Below are 23,089 nucleotides of genomic sequence, written 5' to 3' on the forward strand. Positions count from 1 at the left end.
TCGCGAGGTAAAGAAAAATTCGCATGCACGATTTCGAAGCGCAAACAAATAAGAGCGCCGCGTTTATTTCTGCATGACGTCACTCGAGAGCGCTTGGTAAACGTGAAATTTTACGGAGCCGCTTAAATCGCGAACGCGTCTCTACTCTCGACGATTTGCTCTCTCGCAACGTATCGACGAAAGGGTGCAGAATTTTGTAGAGGAGCAAACTTGGCGTAAGAGAGAGAGTGGAACAGAAAGATGTGTGCGCGCTACCGTTATGAAAAGAGAAGGGGGAGAAATTCCATTCGTGTTTATCAAGTAAAATTGAACTTGCCAATATATAATCTAACCAAAGAGAAGAAAAAGGGGGGATTAATAAGCGATGTATTCGAAGCAGAACGATCACGGCAAACTGCCGTGCATAGTTTCACATGTATTTTCAAGTAACTTTTGACATCTAAGACTGTATCGATGAATCTACGTGATAATACATAAATATTAAAATAAATTCAATATCTACATATCTCGTTTGTGCAATCGTAATATAGAAGTTGTATTATTACATTGTGCTGCATTGAATCATTATAATTTCAGATGAAGGACAAATTAGAATCTTTAAAATGGATAAATATATCATATTGCACATTGTGCAACAAGCATTAACAATGCGCATAGGTATTATGTAAATGGAGATGTATTATTTAACCATTGTTAGCAAATTTGCGAGGCAACTAGCACATGTACTTTGCCATGTACAACGTTCATTACATAAACAGATCGAACATCCCAGCTAATGCATTACATAAAGCTGTAATATATTATATACGGTTATCCAATGTAAATTATTGTCTCATTTACTATAATTTCTCTGTGTGATGTAAAGTAACATCGTATTACAAGGTTGGAGAATATTGCATATTAAAACGGTTTAATATTACGAAAGAATAAACTACATTTTAATTAAATTTTAATAAATAAGTAATTTTAATTACCAATTAGTAATTTTGGAAAAACAAAAATAATTAATGGCCTTGTAGATTACAAATTAAGATTGAGAGAACATGTAACGGTACATTTTGCAAATGATATAAAGTCCGATAATGACGTATACACATAGCACGTAAATGATATTTCACATTACTACACAGTAATATCGATATTATAATCCGCTTAATCTTTTAAATGCAAAATTACAAAATAACTCTCAGCTATGAGAATTTGAAACTAGATAGTGTGCAGTTAAAACACTAATTATCGATAAAGTGTCAGCGATGATTTCTGCCGATAAATATTTCATCTTTAAACGTTACACATTCATCGATAACGATCAGAGAAGGATAGCGTTTCTCTGCAATCGCTGTTACTTCTTATCCTAAGAATGTGAGTCGTGGAGAAGCTTTCAAAGGCAGAGAGTCCTCGAGGAAAGTCTCGGAGCGTCATAGGCTAGTGGATCGATTCCCTTAGAAGAGTCAGTCAAGCGCCGCTTAACTAAGATACGGGCGGAACGACTGAACGATTCGGTAAATCGAGCGTAGTCTTGAACTTATGTTCTGCACGATCGAGAAAGTAGTTGTCGTTGCGGTCGTTGTCGTCAAGATTTACTCCCGACGATCCAACAGCTTTCGTCGCGGTTATCGATCGTACACGGGAGGGAAGGGTGAGTTAATTGCTACCGGCTGTCACTTCCGTCTTCCCTCCGTCTCTTTCGCATCTCCCCGCTTCTCGTAGCGATGCGAATCCATTCTGTCGCATCCACAAGCATCGTTAATTAGCCTTCTATTACGACAGTAAGTAACGTGACTCTTCGAGAGACACAATAGTTCTTTGATACATTGCCGCGCAATGCGTAAGAAATATTACGTTATGTCACGCTGTTAAAACTGAAGAAGGTGGATCATCATATACGCGGGGAATCGCGTCAAACTACATTTCTCGGCGATTTATCTTCAAACAACGTTTTCCCCATGCCGAGCGCGAATCGTCGAGTGCAGTAAACCCGCGCAACCGCGCGTGTGCAACTGTGCGAAGGTGATGAGCGCGGAAAGCAACGGTAATGACAATCAGAGAGCGGTAGTTCTATTATGCGCGCGTAACCGTCGATTCACTCGCAGGCAAACTCGCAGGTGTCTCACGACCTTGCGCGAATGCGTCTGTCTAGCGGCGGTATATTTCTACTCTCTCGTCTCTGTTCCGCGAGACACCCGTATTATTTAACATCGATAGAAGATACGTCTTTTTTTTTTATTCAACATTTTGAGACGCCCGATTTTGTGTACGTATATATATATATATATGGAAAATACGTATCGGATCGATTTCATCCCAACCTCAGCGTCGATACTCACGGGGCCGCGACAATTCATGCAGTAGAAAATTCAATGAGATACATTTTCGCGGGATACACTCACTTCACCCGAAATTCAGCTATGCTTTCTATAATGGATGTTCGTCATTTGAGTGAAGGATTCGATAACACGCTATTCAAAAGAAAGACAAGTGCATTGACACACAAATGTATACAATTTCTGCGTATAGCGCAAAAAGGTCTTCGTCGCATACGTTTCGAATACTAGATTGAGACTAGTATTACTATGCCAGTCAGTCCGTATCCCACAAGAGAGATAGAAGGAAAAAGAAGAAATAATAAAAAAGTTGCGAGAAGCCACCACCCCGACGCATTAGCCTTTATGCAAATAAACTGCTTCACGCAATGAGCGAGCGAGCGAATGCAATATAGACTCGAGCTTGCGGATCGTAATGCCGCTCCCAGCCTCGTGACAAGATCTTTTATCGCGATTGAACGCACGAGTCGCAACACGCCACCTTCCCTGCGCCGTCGCGATAAGAGAACCACCAGAGAGAGGATAGAACCAGGAAAGGCACGACACGTCGTGGAAATCAAGCGCAACACGTTAGAGGCCTAAGGCAACGCGGGTCGAAGAGAAAGAGAGAGAGAGAGAGAGAGAGAGAGAGAGAGAGAGAGAGAGAGAGAGAGAGAAGAAGGAGAAGGAGAGAGGAATGAGAGGGGTTACCGCGTTGGGCCACCATCAATCTCTCGGCGACACTTCGCTGAAACGTTCTCGCGCGCTCGAGCGGGAACAAGTTTGAGGTGCAGAGAATGGAGCGAGATACTGGCGTAATGCGACCAAAGTTTAATTACCACGTTGCCTCGCGAGCGGCAAAGGGCTTGCCCGCTTCTCCGAAATCGCCCGTCTCTCTACCTTCCTTCGTCGACGGATTCATCAGCGGCCACGACAGTATCTCAGCAGACACGTGGAGATAAAGCCATAGAAGAGAGAAGAGACAAAGAGAAAGAGAGAGAGAGAGAGAGAGAGAGAGAGAGAGAGAGAGAGAGAGAGAGAGAGAGAGAAAACGGGAGATAGAGACGTGTCATCCTTAAGTCGCTCGTCCGCCAAGTTTCATAGCCATAGGGTCTTCCTGCGATTTGCTTTTCTCTCGTTTCATCTTTCCTTCACTGCCCTCCGAGTGTTCGTTCGTGCTCATAGCTCGCGCTGTAGCAGCTTATCCGTGCCGTTTCACCGCTTCTTCTCTTCGTTACCCTTCCCACCGCCTCTCCGGCTCTATCCCTCCGCGCTTTCTCGTGTTCCATCTAATTCTCCTTCCAACTCTGTTCCATTCTATTCGCACGTCTCCCTGCCTCTCGCTTCCGCTGACGATGTTGGTGTGCACGATTATGAAGATGGTAGTAGATACCTACTTAGAGAACCACACAGAGCGCAACCACGCATAAACCAGTTTCCTGGTTATCCGACTCCTCGCATTTTCCTGCTCGACGCATAGCGCGTCGAACCCGAACGCGGAACGTACCATTAACGGAGGCTTCCTCGGCTCGATTCCGCGGGACTCGCGGCGCTGCCACTGCCACTGCCGTTGCGATCGACGATCCACCAAGGCCCGGTTACGCGAACCGGCGCGGCGCGGTGGTTTGATGCTAGCCAGAACGCGCTTAAAGGCCTCCCGTCGGTATTGCTTTAAAACGACGTAGTCGGTGCACCGATATGCGGCTTTCAGGGAGACCGTGAGTGCACACACGTCCCAACGTCGAGCATCGAATAATTACGTAACGAGCTCCCGTCTCTACGTGCAAGCATACGTCGCGACAATCTTCCAAGAGAGACGTTATCCGTCCGTCTGGTATGCGAGACACGGCGTAGCCAACTCTGCGGGGCTTTAGAGATTATCAGTGAATTTTCAAGCGAAATTGTTAGTCAACAATGCCCGCGCTACCTCGATGCCTTCCGTGTTACGCGAGAATAGATTAAGCTCCTGAATGAGTACGTCAATCGAGAGATGTTACAGATAAACGAAATAAACGAGCATTTACGCGCGTATGTGCATTTCAATTTAATTTAATCAAGTGCTTGAATATATAGAAACGAAATGAGAGAGAAAAGAGGAAAGAGAGAGAGAGAGAGAGAGAGAGAGAGAGAGACAGAGAGAGAGACAGAGAGAGAGACAACTCGATGGATAAACGGTATAACAAATTTTCAACGTATTTTTAATGAAACGTTATCCCATATAAATTTCACGTATATATATATATATATATCTGCTACTTCTCTCGAGCTGTACATTTACATGTAATTCGCGTGGAGACACGTTGCGAGAATTAGAAATTTAGCACTAGCTCAAAGAGAGAATCTCGCGTGATAAAGTGGTACGAATTAAATCACTCTGTGACTTTCTTAACACGATGCGGATAGCGTCCATAAATCTCAGGCGATCGTACCGTATGTGGCGGAGCGTACGGTGGAATCCACGACGTGGCGCGCACGCTCACGAATGTGCGCGGCACTCTTATAACCTTCTGCATAACTTTGAGAATCCGCTTGACCGAGAACGGGTATCGAGAACGGTCTTACGCCGTTATGTGATAAGTCGCGTGTCCGTTAATGTTGGTGCGAGTCACTCGCACGAGCACCCGCGTAACTCGTGTGAGTCACCTGGTGTGTCGTAACCTCGTAACATATTTGGCAGCTGTAAAGCCGAGTAAACATATTCTAATTGATCGGTCGGTTAAATTCTCGGGACATCCCGGGTTACATCTGGAAAACGGACGAAGAGAAAACGAAGCGAGATGAAACACGCGAAGCGTAATCGACTGATATTTTAGCGCAACGCCCGGTGCAACAAATCCAACAGGAGTAAAGTACTGGTTATCCGTTCAATTTCCATAAGGATCGCTTCGGTCCATCCGCAGCGGTTGATACAAGTTAATGCATCGCACCGTAACGTACGTAGGATACAGTCTGCGCCGTGTGTGCAGCGTGCTGCGTTGATGCTATTGCCACCGATTGCTGATAGTAATTATCTTATCGCGCTGCGTGCTCGTTCCTCTTACGTGTACCGCCCCGATGCGCACTATAATATTACTTTATTAATAATAACTAACGCGCGTACGTTAATAACATCTAGACTATTCTACAACGTTTATTAACCGCGAGGTTGACTAATCGGTGACTATATCGCGATGATCGATCGTTTCCTTAGATTCTGCGGGAAGCGAGCGTCTTGTTCGGTCGCACCGCACCACCATCTCTAACTCGTAATTCCTCGAGCGTAATTCCAATGGCGCTCGCAAAACCTGGTAGCCGACGACGTAAGACTGTCGCTGTCCTCTTTATCAGAGGACGTTCGTAAGATGCGCACGACCGCGAAATTATGGCGCGAAGGGGAAAGGAGAGGAGGGGAGGGAAGAGGACGAAGCGAGAGGGATCCATCGGATCGAATGGTACTCAAGGGCGGACGGATAGCGGCCGCTCGTAAATCGCTTTAGCTGCGGCGAAGCGGTCGTTTCCCTGCGAAATTCCGCGGCGCGAGAGATAGCCGATTGCGATTGAACCCGATGGGACATCCAGAAACCGTTATTCCGCCATGGTGACGCGATGGTATAGGCACCTGGTACGAAGCGCTGGTCCCCCTTCCGCGACCGTCTTTCCCTCTCCAGCGTGTCGTCTTCTTTCTTTCGTTCCTTCTCTCTTTCCCCTTCTGTTTCCTCTTTTTCTCTCGCGCATTTCGCGGTGGAAGTTCACCGAGCGCGTCGATCGTTTCCAGCGTTTCCGCGGAGACATTGACGCTCGGCTGTAGGTCGCGTTGTTCACACGTGAACATTCAATTTTGCTCTCTTTGAATCACCGATCTCTGCTTTTCTCTCGCTCGTCTCCTCGCTTCTACGCTTATTTCACCACGTGTCCTAGCGACTCTAGGTATGCGTATACGTTCTCTCGCGCGACATAATTACTATTTTACCCGACACGCATCATCGGCTCATTCCACGAGTCTTCCACGACCGCAACAGGTACCGACTAATGACATAGAACGCCTCGCGTTCGTAGACTCTGTCTCGTTTCCTTGCCAATTATCCTCGCTAGTCGGGCGTGTACCACACGTTTCTATCGGTTTCTACATGTAGCAAGCTTGCAGCGTGGCTCTCGCTAGCGTGCTCGAGCTACGCATTTATACTATCTGTTAAACGCAACCATCCAATGTTCGATCCTTAAAATTGGTACACATGCGTTATCGATGTGTGTGTGTGTGTGTGTGTGTGTGTGCGCGTTAACAATTTGCGGTTGGATAAATCTGCGAATCGGTCGACGTGGCAGGCTCGCAAATTTATAAACGATGCCGCTCTCACGCTAACGCCAGAAGAACGCAATTGTAAAATAAATTAACTTTCTGACGGATTCGGCGATGATCCCTCGAGGCGACCGGTCCGTTATGTCGCGGAAGAATTGGGCTAGAATCCGCGAGCCAATATGAGGAGAAAAAAAAAACATTCTATTATCTCCCACGGTCATGTAGAACCGTGTAGTAAAGAACAGTCGGGCGATAATGCGTTTAGTTATTCGCTGTCAGATCCCTTCACTCGTGGTATCTTAACTGTCAACATGCGAAAGAGAAGGTATCAAATATAAATGGCGATGGCAAAGTGACTGCGTATTCTAAAAGAGAATAAGAGGATGTCGAGGGGCTAGTAAATCCCTGTCAGCGTATGACTTAACGCGTAAAGTGTCACGGCTTACCAGGCGTGAGCACGTATATAATGTATAAGCGTCATCGTGCGAAATAGAAACCCTGTTGAATGTGTGATCGTGGAAGATTCTCTAAAGTAGGTGGGCGGCAATGGAGGTTTAGGGTTCCGTTGAAATCGCGCTGTCAACCGCGAGTCAGACCGCTCAAGACGTCTCGAAGCGGCGGCATGACTTCACCGATCCGGCCGAGAATGTAAAAAGGACGGAAAGAGGCAAGTGCGAACCCGGGGAATCTGGGCGGGGATAGCGCGAGGTGCCGAGGTGCCGAGGTGGCGAAGTGGCCGATCAAGAGAAAGAGAAAGAGAAAGAGAAAGAGGAGGAAGAGTAGGAGAAGAGACCGGCGGTGATGTTTTCAATGGTGTTGTACCGGCGATCGAATTGTGCGTACCGTTCTGTCCTCCTTACAGCCGCAGCGGCCTCGGTCCCCTCCGGCAGACGTCTTCGGTCGCTCGTGGAAGAGAGCCACACGGCCAGGTGTACACAGTGCCTAAGAGGCAGTCGGCCGACATAGTTACATCTCCAGTGAGCGGGACCGCCACGGTCGCGAGAGTCTCCCGCATTACCATCGCGAATCGGCGTGCGTCTGTGATTTCGTCTTCGTTATATACACCATGCGCGATAAACAAAAGTAATCAGTCTTCTCTTCTCCGGCTCTCTTTCTTTCTCTCCCTCTCTCTCTCTTTCTCTCTCTCTCTCTCTCTCTTTCTCTCTTTTTCTCTTGGTCGCTTAGCCCACGTTTGTGTGTACCGTTTCGGTATATTGTGCGCTAACAGCCACTCTCAAGTTTGCTCACGCGCGCGCGCGCTTACCCACGCGATCCCGTGAGAAAGGTGTCCGTGGAATTCGCCTTCCGCACGGAGCAAGAGTGCCAGGATAAAGCGCCGCCGAATTGCAGGCGTGCGATATTGCGCCAGCGGCAGATCGTCCAACGATTCACCTCCCGCAAAATTCGACATCGATATATCGAACGTGCTCTCCCGACTATTCAACCAGGTACGTGTTCCCTGGAATTTGACTGCGTACCGTGATGTACCGAATGGTACATCGGCAACAATGTGTGCGTCGATGTAATTATTTTTTAACGTGCCACACGTGCGTAGAAACGCACTCGATGCGATTGTGAAACATGACGTTGTATTTCGCTACTATTTTCGGTGGAACAAAACTGCTACAGTTTGCGCGGACCGCTGCACGATTCCATGAGGTCATACTAGTGTACGAAAAGTATCCGGCGATTTAAATTCCCGCATATGCACGACGCGCTGTTTGTTATTTATTGCACAATGGTATGCACGGAGTAAAACGGAAATATGAACGATTCTTCAATTTATTGCCGTAACTGTGTTATTGGTTATGCGTTTTTAATATTTCCATTGTCATTTTTATTTTTTTGTGTCATTTTTATTATGTAAAATTAATATGTAATGTCAATTATACTAATGAATGCAGATGCACAGACTTTTTTTTAACAGACTTATAAATTGTATCTATTTATATCTTCTAACTCTCGAAAATATTTTAAATCTAACAATCGTACTTTATTTTTGCACATTATTAATATAAAATCACACTAATCTATATTACAGGGTGAAAATATATCAGTAGTTATTAATGGAAACATAAAATGTTAATTGATTTCTAGAAAATTTTTACGTACATTTAAAGATTTTAAAACTCCCGTTCCACTGTCTCAATATCATTAACCGAACGTTGCTCCGAAATCCTCTACGTTATCTCTACGACTTGCAGAAATCCTGAGAACTCGTCGTCGTTAAAAACATTCTTGCTTTAACTCGCATTATTAATGCGGGCACAAACCTTATTTTCCAATCTACTATTCCCGTTCCCGTTCTCCAACAAGAACAGAGCGACACTTGACCAACGGCAATACATTCCATCCCGTTAATTCCTACTTCCGTTAATTCCCCTTTATTCAATCCGACAGAGCATTGAAACATTCGCTCAAGCAATAGAAAATATAGCAAAAAAAGAAGATTGAGAAAAACGTTTTAAGATGCTTAATTTTATATACAGTCGTTTTATTCTGTACTTAACTCCAGAAAGAACTATTATTATTAATCCAGTAGTTAAGTGTCGTTAAATGTGCTACAACATTCAGCAAACACGACGATATTTTATGTACTCTAATTACTTCTTCTTTATTTTTAGTTTCTTTTTTAAAAATCATATCATAATATAATATCAAAGAAAAATAAATATTAAGAGAAGTTTTTTCATGATAAAACGTGTACACTTGTCACATCATAGTATTATATAATTCTAGAAAGTGTGAAAACCTGTTGAATTCTTACATTTTTCAGATTAAATGAGAATAGCTAGTCAAGATTCAGCGGAAAAAATAACTCATTTCATATCTTTTTATATCTTCAAATATAATGAGTCTAGTCTTTAATTTAATATTTGCTTTCGTGAATTATTTCGTATTTCAAGCTCAGAATTTACTGTCCTTTTTCTAATAAGATATTTACTCAAAGATATCTATTTAATATCTCTTATTTCTCGGATAATAAATAATCTTGCGTGAAACTTTTTGTTGCAGATTACACACGTCCGCGACGTTATTACATTTTGAGCGTCTAAAGGAGGTGCGACAATGACGAGATCGTACAATCGTCGACAACTTGTCGCGTTACTTTTGCTGTTGCAAACCGCCTCGAGGTACGGTTACGCGGTTTCCGCGGAATCGACGCACGCGGCCGACCTGTCACCGCCATCCGCGTCCGTGCCGTCTGGTCTTTCCGGCCCGGATTACACCGGGCCGTCCGCGGGTTCGGACGAATGCGATCCCGAGATGGTTGGCTTCGAGCTGGTAACCGGCTATGTGTTCACCGCGCCCACGAACATGCTCGAGTCCATACCGGGAACGTTGATGCTCACCGATTGCCTCGAGACCTGTCAGGCAAACGACTCCTGTCAGGCGGTCAACTACGAGACGGGCCTATGCGTCCTATTCAGCTCTAACGCCGACAGCAATCCAGGTAGGATTGAATCGTTATCGTATCTTCCTAAAGACTGTAGTAAGAACTATTGACTATACTAGCATGTGCCGATGCTAGCAAAAACTCCCGAGGCTACCTCATTTGATAACTGCTCTAAGGTGTGTGCAAGCTTTTTTTTTTTTTTTTTTTTACGAAGAAAACATTAGGAAACCTAGGCTCTTAAATTGCCTTTTATTATACAAAGCGTTAATTAAGAACGTTCTACAATTTCATGACGGTAAAAAGAAATATTCTCTACTGTGCAAGGACTTTCTTTTTAAATATTTCAAAAAGTTTGATTATACACTGTGTATATGTAAAATTAATAATATTACTTTAATAGATAAATTTACGAAACAATATCATTATTTATTGTAAAGCAAATAAACGACTAACGGCAATACAATATTTAAAAAGGCGAGAGAACCAAGATGTAGTAATATTTCTTGATCCGTTATCATTAAAATTAGATTTCCATATGTACATGTGGGATGAGCAAGCCTCGAGGTCCAGCGCATCTTCTTGTTGTTTTGCGCAATTACGGCGCTTCATAGGATAACCGAAGTATGTTAAGATCGTTTCACATCAGTCTCGTACGAACATTTTGTGTAATGTAAGGATTGCTTTGGGCGAAGCGCGATAATTTTCTGTACAATGCCTGCGGTACCAATTGCCTTGATCTACCGGATGAAAATAAGCGAAACAAAACGTGAAGGATAATAGACGGTGTCGTCCGGTACTCACGTCGGTGAGAATCGGGTCGATGTGCTTATCACACGTTCTTCACAAACTGTACGCGTAATTTTTCATCTGTCTAATCTGTTAATTAATACATTAATAATGGAAAGACATTAAGAAAGAGATAAATTTTTCACAAATTGATTAAGAATCCTATAACGCGTACAAAAGATTGTATGCCATTAATTTCTGTAGATAGTAAATATTAAAAGAATAGGAATTTTTTCGTATTTAAAGTATGTCAAAGATTTAAAGGTCTCTATTAAACACACTTGATAGAACATTAATATAAATTTACTATAAAATATATATATATATATATATAAATTTCTTTTTATTATGTAAGTTAAGAATATGACGATAAAATAATATTTTGTTAGTTTGATGAAATCATTTTTTTCGATAAGATGATGATTAAATTTTTCTGTTGGCATATACAAATATCATTCGAATATTTTTGTATAGATCACTATATACATTACGTAGAAAATGTAAAAATATAATTTTAATTTAATTTTTAATGTCGCAAAATTTTCGATGTGCATGTCGAATCGTGCAAAAATATTGGAAATTCTCTACCGACTCGTACAATAATTGTTTCCATCACACGTAACAATTTATACGCACGAATATTATCTTCCGTAATACGTACACGTTAGTTTTCATTTTTTCCCAGCATTTCCGACATATTGAACATTTTCTCCGAAAAATTTTTTATGTTTTATATATTCAATGACATGCGCATTATATGTAGCATTTATTGCACGAAATATTTTAAAAGATATATTAAAAGACATATTAAAATGTGCAGGTAATATGACATAATAAACTAAAATTGAATCAAATATATATATAATTTGAAGTAAAACGCGTAAAACTTAATAAAATTAATAAACTTTGCAATATGTTTCATCAAGTGATATTGATTTCTTTAGCGAATAACACGAAAGTAGTTCGTGCTCTTCGGCAAATACCTCTGGAATTGCATCCATTTTCGTTCGCGTGTTCGAATCTTATTTAAATTTTCGCAGAGTACGAAACAGCTTTCGCACTTTCAGTGCGGTTGATTTTTCTAGGAGAGACTGCACCCAATGGAGCCACATATTGGGTGTCGTCTGAGGTACACTTTTTCTCAAGTATTTCTTGACCTATTATTTTCCCGACGCTGTTGAATGCTTTACGGTACATACGCGAATATATTTAACTCGGAGAATGTTGAAAGTTGAAAGTTAATAAAATCTCGAATAAACTGTGTAATAAATTTGTTTTTATTCTTATTTATCTGTACTTATTATATATTCGTTGTTATTCTTATTTTTTTATTTTTTAGTGTGAAATAATGCTTTTAATCTTCTAATGTGTTATCTAGTCAGAGGATTAAATAATAAAAGTGACTTTTGAGCGTACAAGATAATTAAGAGAAAAAAAAGTTTTTATTTTGTCATAAATTTGATATCAATTCAAAAGTAGGTTAATTTTTTTATATAGATATAAAAAAGCGATTTAAAGAAATCTTTTTTATCATCATATCAAAATATATTTTCCGTTTCCATAAACATATTTCACGGGCTTTACATATAGAAAGAAGATTGATATATATACGTTAGGTACATCTATATATTCGGTTCCAACAATGAATTATAAGGATCACGTGCATTGTCAGAGGGTGCTACCGCGATGGTTCCTCATGAATAATGGATACCAGTATAAGTAAGTGTAATGAGAAACGCACTAATTGAATCTTTCGGGGTATAATTAATATAAACTATACGTCCGCAGACGTCGGACTTGTGGGCATTAATTAAATGGCGGAATAAGACCTTATATCTATGTAGAAGTGGTACTGTTCTGTAATATTTTTCAAGCGCATCTGTCAAGAATAATACGTACCAGATAATTTGCTTTCGAGATGAGGAAATTAAAATGAACGTCTATAGAAATAATAATTGCGTGGCAAACTATATTTGAAATAATATGTCGAAAAATTCAATTATTATCATTGTTCGTATCAGTTCGTATCGTACCTCAAAATAATCAATAATAATTTACTGATAATGAACGCAATCAAAGCAATAAGTAATTGCATTCTGTACGATTTGCGTGCAATTGTTCCTTCCTTGATCAAATTATCACATTATCATTATATATTTGTTTCCATAAAAGAATATAAAGTAAATAATTTCTTGTTATGACATTAAAATATACCGTTTCTAATCATTTTTATCTGTACTTGAAAGTCCTTACACGGCATAAAAATGATCTAATAGCTGAATCGTGTGCAATTCATTCCATGTCAGTTTTTACATCGAGAACTAACTATATGACCGGAACAGATTCGGTTGAAAGATGGCATCGCGTTCCAATTGCGTGAGGCACGGCTGTAATTCGTGCTACGAACATCTGGCGAACGGAAATAAAAAGTAAGCGTCTTGTGATCTCTCGTACAATCTACGCGCGGTATCCTTTTTTTTTTTTTTTTTTTTTTTTTTACTCAATCATCGTATGTCGGATAATTGCCAAAAGGCACGACGCGCCAAAGTCAAAGGGAGCGCAATCGTTGTTAATCTTCGTTTTACGTTTCGCGTCTTTTGTGCCGCCGTAACCATCAACGCTTGAGAGCATACGTGATAATCTAACGGTGCGGCAAGATATGTAAAGGAACTTTAACGTACGTTTGAGAAACGAGGAAAGTAAAAGCATTTTACAGGGCGCGGATATGCAAAGGATCTTTGAGCATTTTACGCACCGGGACGACCATTTACGGCGAATTTCTCAAGAAAATCGGGCCCTCTCGGCGCGCAAGTATGCCTGTATGTGACAGCTTGACGTCTACAAAGTACTCTTTTTACTACCTTTAACTCGCCCTTATCTCGCTTCCGCGCGCTCCTTGTCATCTGTCGCGCGCGAGCACGTTCATATTTTTCTCTCTATCAACTTAAATCGTGAGATTTCGGCGACGCGAAATCACGTTAGATGCCGTACACGTCAGTTTAATAGAATCCTCTATAGACCAGAGGCATGATACGACGGAGAGAAGAGAAGAGAGGAAAGGTTAATTCGATCGACTGCAAATCGGTCAGACGTGGACGTCCGAGAGCGAAGAGGATCTCGGTCACGCTTTGATGGTCTCTTGACACGAGTTTCCTTTCGGCACGGCCGTCGAGAGAGGATCTTTTCGCAGCCATCTCCGCCACTTATCTGTTAAAAAACAAAAAGCCTGCACAGATCTGACTTTTATTCGCCGAAACCGAGACGAATAGCCGAATAAAATGTTGCTCGGCCGGCTATACTCAGCACGTGATCGTGATCGACGGCAGGGCATCGATGCTGGCAACAAGAAGGCGACGACGACGACAACGACGACGACGACGACGACGACGACGACGACGACGACGACGACGACGACAACTGACGACGACACACCGACGTCACGATCACGAAACTTGTGAAGCCGTGGGGCCCCGTTAGTCGATGATAGGATCGTCGTTAGACAGGCGAGCGAGTCGCCGACCTCTCTCATCGTCTCGTCTCATCTCCACGCGTGTCCCTCTTTCCATCTTCGATACTTCCTTCGCGAAGAACCATTTGGTACAGAAGGTACCCAGCAGCAAACCGACAGTCGAGGTAATTAGTTCTGAACGATATAATCCAGTTTAGAGTTCGATCTGGGGGCTTGGAATTCTCTGATCTTCTGCTAATACTATGCTTCGTTTTAATGCGTTCTTTCGTTCTTCCACGTCCATAGATGTCGTACTTAATTGAAATTTGGTCCCAGAAAAAAATTATTTCCGTTGATTTGCAACGACGATTTTTCAAATAATTGAAATATGGACAATTCCTGGACGCAGATTATACGTATATCTCGTAGCTGTAGATATATTTTTTCCAAGTCTCTTATTTTCATAGATCGCAGAAAAATAATTAATATTACATAAAGTTACAAATCATTTTTTATTCATCTAACAACCAGCAAATGTAACGTGTAATACTGTTCTTTTTGCAACTTTGCGACTAAAGCTTTTCGAGGGAAGTGTAAAACAGTATTTCCGTACAAGCCAATTGCCTTTGTTTCAGCACGTTAAACATTCAGGCGGAAATTATGCGCAAATATTAGTTTATTAATCCAGTTGAAAAGTAGCGTGACCGGAAACTCTCTTACCTTATTTATATAAATGAGTTTCTTCTTTTTCCTGTTACGTAAGGTAAAAAAGAAAATTGTATACGATTCATTTTACATTTATAAGATTCTTTCGACATAATATGCGGCGTGGATTTAACGGGAATTCTATACTGCGCAAATTCGAAGAAATTCCATATAAATGTAGACAGAGTACGTACGTCCATCAAAAATTTATATATGCGTATGTACAACAGCGCTGTGTGTACGTAACCATTTCCTATCCTTTACGACTGCACTTTCCTTCAATCGTCGTTCGTGATTCTATTTTCCCCGTTCTAGTCGTCGGTATTTTCCCGCACGCGCACATATGTATACGAGGCGTGTAGTCCCGATAGAAAGAAACAAAAGCGAGATCCGCATACATATTTTTCTTAACAACAGTTGCTCAGCAACATACACCTTGGCGAAACACCTCGACTTCCGCGTGAGTCATTTTTTATTCTTATCCTTCCGCCTTTATTTAAACGGGAATTCGAGCGCCGCTATGTGTAGGCGAGTGTATATAACGGTCCCGCGCATCTTCGACAGCGTAAGAGAAAATCGCGCGCGTGACGGTATCGCGAGAAGTTTATAACGATATAGACGGATAAGCGATCCTAGAGGAACAACCCGGTCCCGGAGCAAAAGTTTTCTGCATGCTTTGACGTAGCGTGGACCAAGAGACCGATACTAAGTTCTCGCTTCGCATCCAAGGGATTTAACTTGGCTTGTATTATACAGAATTTTGATATGGTGAAGTCTGCATGCTGCAGTCAAAGATCCAGGAGCTAAAAGCTCTTGGAAGATTAGGTTGCTTATTAAATAGTCGACACACTCGGATCTCAGTTGCTGTTCTTTATGATAAAAAAAGAAATAATATAATCTGCTATTCTTTATGACTAAAAAAAATATATATATGTATATATATCTGGCACTTTACTCGCGCGGGCACACGCGACATTTTTAAATTTATCGGATTTCGTTAAGTCATGGCGGGTATCGACTTTAGGCCAACTTACGATTGTTATTTCTCGTGCCAAAGCGTCGAATGTAAATCTTCGCGGGAATCCGCGCTCATAAAGTATCCAGTGATTCGCTCTGGCGCGGCTCCAGCTTTTAGCATTTCCGACTTTAAAATGTACCCCAGCGCTGTTAGCTCTTAAACTGCCGATTTCCGGAGGATTTATGCGCGCGGACCGATTCGCGTTGAAATTGCACCGCGCGCTTATTACGATCCGCTGTAATTAGAACTATAGATCAACGCGCGGATAATACATTCGGATACGGCTAACGTCCTCTCTCTCTCTCTCTCTCTCTCTCTCTCTCTCTCTCTCTCTCTCTCTCTCTTTCTCGCCCTATCCTTTTTTCCAAGGCGACGACGACGACGATAGAACAGAACGTCTGGCGAAAGAACAGCGAGCGAGTCGCCGAGGTGCGATTGTTCTCGTATTTATTGTGGTCACCCGACACATCACCGCGGGTTCTCTTCGCTATCGAATCGGCGTCGACTAACGGATCTTGCCTGTCGCATACCATCAACTACAACAGTCGCGAGTCCACAATGCCGCACGTGCATAGCGTTCGGGACCCGATGCACAATAACAATTTCCATATAAAACGCGAAAGGCAGTCGCGCTACCAGGGCGCAGTCTCTTAATGAACGATATTAACATTTCGATGTGTGTCATAGAACGGGCCGCACGCGATCGGTCGATTGGTACTTTCGTCCTGCATCTGGGGAGAACGACCCGTACTGCAATAAAACGACTCCTTTCCGGAGTGACAATAATGCTATATCGCCGCATCATCGCGCATTGAAACATGAGTTAACTCGGAGCAGGCAATATGGAACCGCAAGCTATCGGCACTTGGTCGTATCTACGTATCTATCTATCGTGTAAGAGTAATTTTATGACAGAATGGAACTGTGTAAAAAAATTAAAACGGTTAACCGATTAGCCTTCGTCGTATAGTTCATCTTTGATTAAAGATACAATTCGAGCTTTCAAGTCAACGGTATTTGTGTAACATTTATAGAGACTATACATATATCTAAAGTCATGCGCAATTTCTCGGAGAGAAATTTGAAATAACAGTTTTATTGTATGTTTTGATTCTCTCTGTTATTGTTTAATTTGCTCTGTTATTGCTTAATATGAGTAACATAAGAATAATTAAATAATAATAATCATAATTAAATAATAACATACATAAATAAAAACAATTAGCACAAAGCAACGCACATCAAATGCTATATACACTTTCACGATTATAATGACAAAGTCGCTGCTAGTTGGACAGGTTGACAAATTATACATAATTCGCAAGTCAATTTCATATATGATTGTCTCGCTATGGGAATTAGAGTTGTTGAGAATGGTCACGGTGGGTCAACTCGAGAAACGAATGGGCTCCTTCTAACGATGAAAGTAAATACAAGCTTTCACCATGCAGAGGAGTTGTAAATATTTAAAAAGAATACACACTGATTTAACTTCCTGCTTTCAAAACGCTTATGCCATTCTAATTTTCTGTCTAACGTAACGTTAGATTTGCATAAAAGTAACTTTCAGTATTATTCTTCAAATTATTTCGAGTATTATATTGTATTGCAAAATTATATTATAATTATAAAGTCAATAATATAATAATAATAATAGAAGTCAATAATATGATAATAAATAATAAAATTAATAATATAATAATAAGTAATACTAATAGATGATTTTTAAAATTATACAAAAGTAGAGAAAGAATCGAAATGACAGACACACATTCAGTCCTCCTTTCGCGATTCTATCGGACATTTCCCCAGGCAATTATGTTACGCGGCTATTCTCAAGTGACACGCTGAAAGAAGAAGAATGCATTCGCCGTATGTCTGTCACCGGTATGTGCGAACAATCGATGGTGACTTATGCCAACGAGTCGTGCCTCTTTTCGCATATCCAGTGCGATGGACGATGAACATTGCGTGTTGGGGCACAGCACAGATACTGAATGCTAAAGTGCCTTATGTACTGCAGACTGGATTTCAAATAGCCGTGGGAAGTACTGTGTCTGTCTGATATCGCCAGGAATACTAAATACCTCGTGTCACATAATACGTACACGAAGTGCCATCCGGCACGTAAAACGCATTCGATCGCCCGAATCAAAGTGCATTGTAAAGAATTTTGTTCCTCAATCACGAATACGTGTATATTTTCACGTACGTATTCAAATAAGTAAGGCACAGACGTATAGGCAAATGCTTCTCGCATACGTTTACCGTAAGTAAGGCACAGACGTATAGGCAAATGCTTCCCGCATACGTTTATCGTAGCCACGTGTCGTCGAGTGGTCAGATGGAAAAATGACGAGTTGTCTGAAATTTATTAATTTAATTGGCAGAAAAAGAAAAATTTTAGTCAACAATTATTACTGAGCCATGTAACTTTGTATTTCTCATGTTTCGCACTCTACAAGTTGCGGTGAAGATTTCGCGATTAATATTCCTTTGACAAATGAGAGCTAAGTATATATTTAAATTCTTGCAGAAAATTTGTGATTTGATCTATTATATTCGTACAAACTGCTTTTGATAAATCTATTCCGAAATAATTACTGTGTATTTCACATATGCAGATATTCAAGAAACTATTTATTATTATAATACATATAACTCGGTAGCATAGTAATTTATAATAATAAACTTTCTGTAAAATTAATATAATAACATTGATATATATATATATATATATATATGTAAATTTCATATTTTGTGTTAAACATATCTTTTGTTATTTATAAGTTTATAATTTTATGTCATTTTATTTTATTGTAATTGCAATAGAAAGAGAAAGAGTCTAAAAGCCTGAAATTACTATTGTTAATAGCCTATTCGGTAGTCGGAATGTTCTAAAGATAATCATAAAGTCGTGTAGTCATTCTCGGAAGAAATCTCCGACCGCTTCCGAATCCAACATGCAGAGTCATCTTAGAAGGTTACCGCCGGTCATGAAGAAATAAACAGTAGTCATTGCCTTCGTCATATCCTAACTAGCTAATTCTCTTAGTTCAATCGAGCAGACCAACAGTACTATTTACGCGTTGGAACGCTTTACTACATTGATATTATATCGCGGATAATCGTAATTAAACTGAAATTAATAAAAACAATTATGTTATTCAACCATATCTGATCAATAGAACACTCAAAAAAATATTTTGCTAATGTAGATGGGTTTCTAGATGTGTCAATTAAAATTTATCGCTACTTTTCGTATCTGTTAGAATATTGTTCGTCACGCATAGAATTTATAACAGCAATATTCTAGCGATACCTCTAGAAAATTTAGATCCCATTGCCAAATATTAATCACAAATATAATTGTCCTTGACAATAACCCTTAAAGATAGGCATCGCGGAAAAATTTTCTGTCTAAATTACACTAATAGTACAGATATAAATTCTGTCTCTGTCATTTAAATTGATCAAGTGCAAAATATAACAAGCGGTATCACAGTAATAATTGTTAATAATTTATCTGTTTCAGTTAATTTTTTACACCTAGAAAATTTTTGTTCAAGTTGAAAGATCATTTTTTTGAGTGTAAGCAATAAGTCTAAGAATTCTAATAAACGTATACAATATATTTTGAAAATTTCGTACCGTGTAAATGACATACAGCGACACAAATGGATTTTCAAGCAAAAGGACTCGATTCTCTCACGATGCAGGTGCGATTACGTTCATGTTCTAACCATTTGGATATAACTAAATAGCATCTCCCACGGGAACGATAATCACCGTCGTGCTTAATTAAGTTTCGTAAAACAGTGCGCGCTTAGTGTGTATCGAAATTATCGGAACGCAGTCGTCGTCGCGTGCACGGCGGTAACGTTAATGACAAGAACTTAAGACAATTACTCGACACTTTGCATTCCCGGCGAGCCGGGAACGAAATGGCGTAGCCGCGTGATCTCCTTGAGCGGATCTTGAGCGAGTCGTCCTGTAATTCCGGCGCCGCCGAATATTCAATTGCAGCCGCGCGAGAACGCGCAATCTGCGAGGTGCGAATAGTTTCCGTAGAACCATCGAAAGTAATTACGTTATTGGCTCGTCGTTCCTTCTCGTGCCCTGGCTTCGGTCGTGCAAGGTCGAATCGCGTGCTCGTTTGCCGTCGGCAAGCAAGATGTGCAACGTTTGCATACCTATACGTTTCTCTAGTCCCCTTTTTCCTCCTTTAGTTCCGCTTAGATGCGGTTTTGTGTATTAAATTCTTGCAACAGGCCGCACGATGCATGCACGCAAATTAGAAACATACCATCAGGGATGTACAGCTATGTGGAACGTAACTCGCCCCCTTACGACATATTACACGCCGTTAAAAAGTGACAAGAGACAGGCGGGGCCTTGACTACCTTTACCACTGTCTCTACTGCTCCTGCATATTTATGACGATAGCAATGAAGGCGACCGAAACGTGCTTTTTTCACGTCGGAGATGAATGAGAGAAAGCAACGGATATATGCTGGGTACGCATTATACTTTGCGGTAATGAAATCTTTCGTTTCACTAATGTGGAATGTGTTATTAAACTTGGGCTTGGACGTAATTTAAAATGACAGCGTATTTGCATAATTATCGTAGAATCAGATTTGTCTTAGAAAATTATAAAGTAACAAGTATGGCAAAATACACATTTGTTTCTTGAATATTGCGCTCTTTTGTGTGACATGACGGGCACTTATTGCGAAATGCGATGCCCAAGTAACAAAATATGCACAAGCTTACGGTTTGTATTTTATTGCCGCCCTAGACAAGCACAACGTCGTGCGGTTGACGGAGTACCGTATTGCCGCGGGAAATGGACGTCGATACATTTCTGAAAGTAAAATTCTTGCGACGTGCGCCGCAAGCGCGGGCACGAACGCTGAGTGGCATTGAAAAACAAAAGTGTCGGCAGAAGTAGGAAGACAAGTGGGCATGACGTGGATGAGAAAGCTGACCGTCGCAAGATATCTTGCAAGTACGAGCGCATTCAATTCTTGGAAATGCATCCACACAGAGCGAAAAGGAATGGAAATTCTGTCGAGTGTAAAGGACGATTGAAAATATTGGCTTCGATCCAACGCAGGGGCATGTCTTATTCGAGCTTCCTACATGTTAAAAACGTCCCCTCTTATCTCTGTAATATTAGTTTTATAAATAAACTCGATAAAAATCCAATATCGGAAGCGCGCGAAAAGGCGTATACGGATAATAGTGCAGTAGAAACCAAGCTGTCATTCGCAAAACTTGAAAAATAATCTTTCACTACATTTTACTGTATGAATGGAATTATCTTGTTTGAAATGCGTTCTAAAAGCTTATTGTTAGTTGAAAAAAATAATCGACCACAGCCAACGGTGGCATAATTTCTTTAAATTCGTCTATTAAAATTATATATATTGTATGGCCAGATATAGATAGATATATAAATACAGGTTTACAACTAGAGAATTATCCATTACCCTCGCATTTATTAGCTTTTAAATTTTTAGAGCTTGATGTAGCAAGTTCAAATTTACATGAAGAGAGAAACAGGAGTGACAGTGGCATAGACAACATGTCGAGAACAAAGGCAAAGAAGCAGCTGTACAATTCTAACTTACAACTTCTCGCAATTATACAAAGAAATATGTTAGATCATATCTCGCAAAGTTCTTGCGTGTACAAAGAGTGTCAAGTAAATTTGTAACGCTTGTCAGAGAGAGACACATCGCATATGTACACGCCCGCCGTTTCAGAAAACCGAAGCAAGTCATAGAAGCGGGAGACAATTATGCCGTCCGGCGCGGCAGTTAGTTGAAAAATTGCGACTTTACACGGCGCGTTAAGTACGTATAACAACCATCCGCAATTATGCGTCAGAAGACAAACGTACAAATAAATGTGCAACCTCTATACGCGGACGTTTCGGAGTGCGGGATGACTTCACGAGTATCTCAACTATTGTGCGCCTACGCAAAACAAAAGCGTACGACATACTGTAAAGTCAGTCCTGTTATTACAGCCCTGCAATATTCAAATATTTAGATACAGTTATTTGAATAATCAAATAACTAGATACAGATAATGATACACGTTACATAGACTCTGTTCTGTTTAGCGGATATATCCGCTATGTATAAATCCTTTCTTTTTTTTCTTTCTTCATCTACATTTTCACTATGTGTTTATTTCAAACAAGGAGAGCAAAAAAATGCAATTAAAAAAAAAGATCCCTGTTATATCTTAATAAAAAAAAACACAGATAAGAATTACAAGAATGTTTTATAGTATAGATGTAATTAAAAAATAAATAAATAAACAAGATTAAAATATTCCAGTAATTTATGATAAAAATGTAAAAAATTGTCTATTTAAATTAATAGCTCAGATTAATAAATATTAAAAGACTTAAGTTTTTTTACGGGTGAATGAACGGAAAGATGGAGAATCAGAGTTAAGGTTAAGGTTAAAAACACTCAACAGAAAATATAACGTTTGAATAACTGCTTGCTAATGATTGAAAATAAATGAGTGCCTATATATATATATATATATATATATATATCAGCAAACATAAATTAAGATTCGATTCAGTATCTAATCATGTCCAGTCCCATTTATTCGCCGTTATATTATAATTAACATAAATTTTCGAGCAATATACAATAAATGTCTAATAAAAATGTCAGGAATAAAATTTAAATTTAGAATCTTAATATACGCAGATATGTTGTTATCATCATCATCATCATCATTACCATCATCATTTTCATTTACTTGATTTACATTGATTTGATTCGCCAAACCATAAAAATCCTATCTCGGCAAAATAAGCTCTTACTATATTGCCCCTTTTACATATGTCGTTGTCCAGTATTTTACGATAAAAACAGAAATGATTAACACATGTAAAAAAGCATTAACAACTACGCGGAACCTAACCAGCGGTTAGATCAGTTTACCTCACCTTATTTACGATTTTATCGAGCCACCTGCGACAGAGATTACGCCTTCCGAACAGGTTTTCGTACCGCGTTCGCAGTGACATTCACTGCTGTAGATCGCTGAAAGTCTAACCGCGTAGAATGTAGAAAAGGAATCTCATTGCCTTTGTTGGCGCGCCAGAACGAGAAGTCGGGGA

At 40.4% G+C, this 23,089-nt stretch overlaps 3 protein-coding genes across 11 annotated transcripts in view; 1 reads left to right on the plus strand and 2 right to left on the minus strand.

Moving 5' to 3' along the window:
- Positions 1 to 23,089, plus strand: part of Neo (ZP and PAN domain-containing protein neyo) — a 287,267-nt gene that overhangs the window by 207,363 nt on the left and 56,815 nt on the right. For 8 of the 9 annotated variants that reach the window (XM_072892974.1, XM_072892978.1, XM_072892977.1 and 5 more), the window contains one exon: positions 9,595 to 10,033. In XM_072892974.1, coding sequence (XP_072749075.1) covers positions 9,649 to 10,033 — 385 coding nt within the window. In that variant the 5' untranslated portion in view covers positions 9,595 to 9,648. Of the gene's footprint in view, positions 1 to 7,265; positions 8,028 to 9,594; positions 10,034 to 23,089 lie in introns of those variants that run through there. The other variant, XM_072892981.1, reaches the window with a different exon arrangement.
- Positions 1 to 23,089, minus strand: part of LOC140666136 (autophagy-related protein 16-1-like) — a 199,117-nt gene that overhangs the window by 154,545 nt on the left and 21,483 nt on the right. The window lies entirely within an intron of this gene.
- The window catches only part of LOC140666131 (autophagy-related protein 16-1-like), a 277,683-nt gene that overhangs the window by 34,605 nt on the left and 219,989 nt on the right, over positions 1 to 23,089 (minus strand). The gene's annotated exons all lie outside the window — the stretch shown is intronic.

The sequence above is a fragment of the Anoplolepis gracilipes genome, chromosome 5 (assembly GCF_047496725.1).
Source record: "Anoplolepis gracilipes chromosome 5, ASM4749672v1, whole genome shotgun sequence".
NCBI lineage: Eukaryota > Metazoa > Arthropoda > Insecta > Hymenoptera > Formicidae > Anoplolepis > Anoplolepis gracilipes.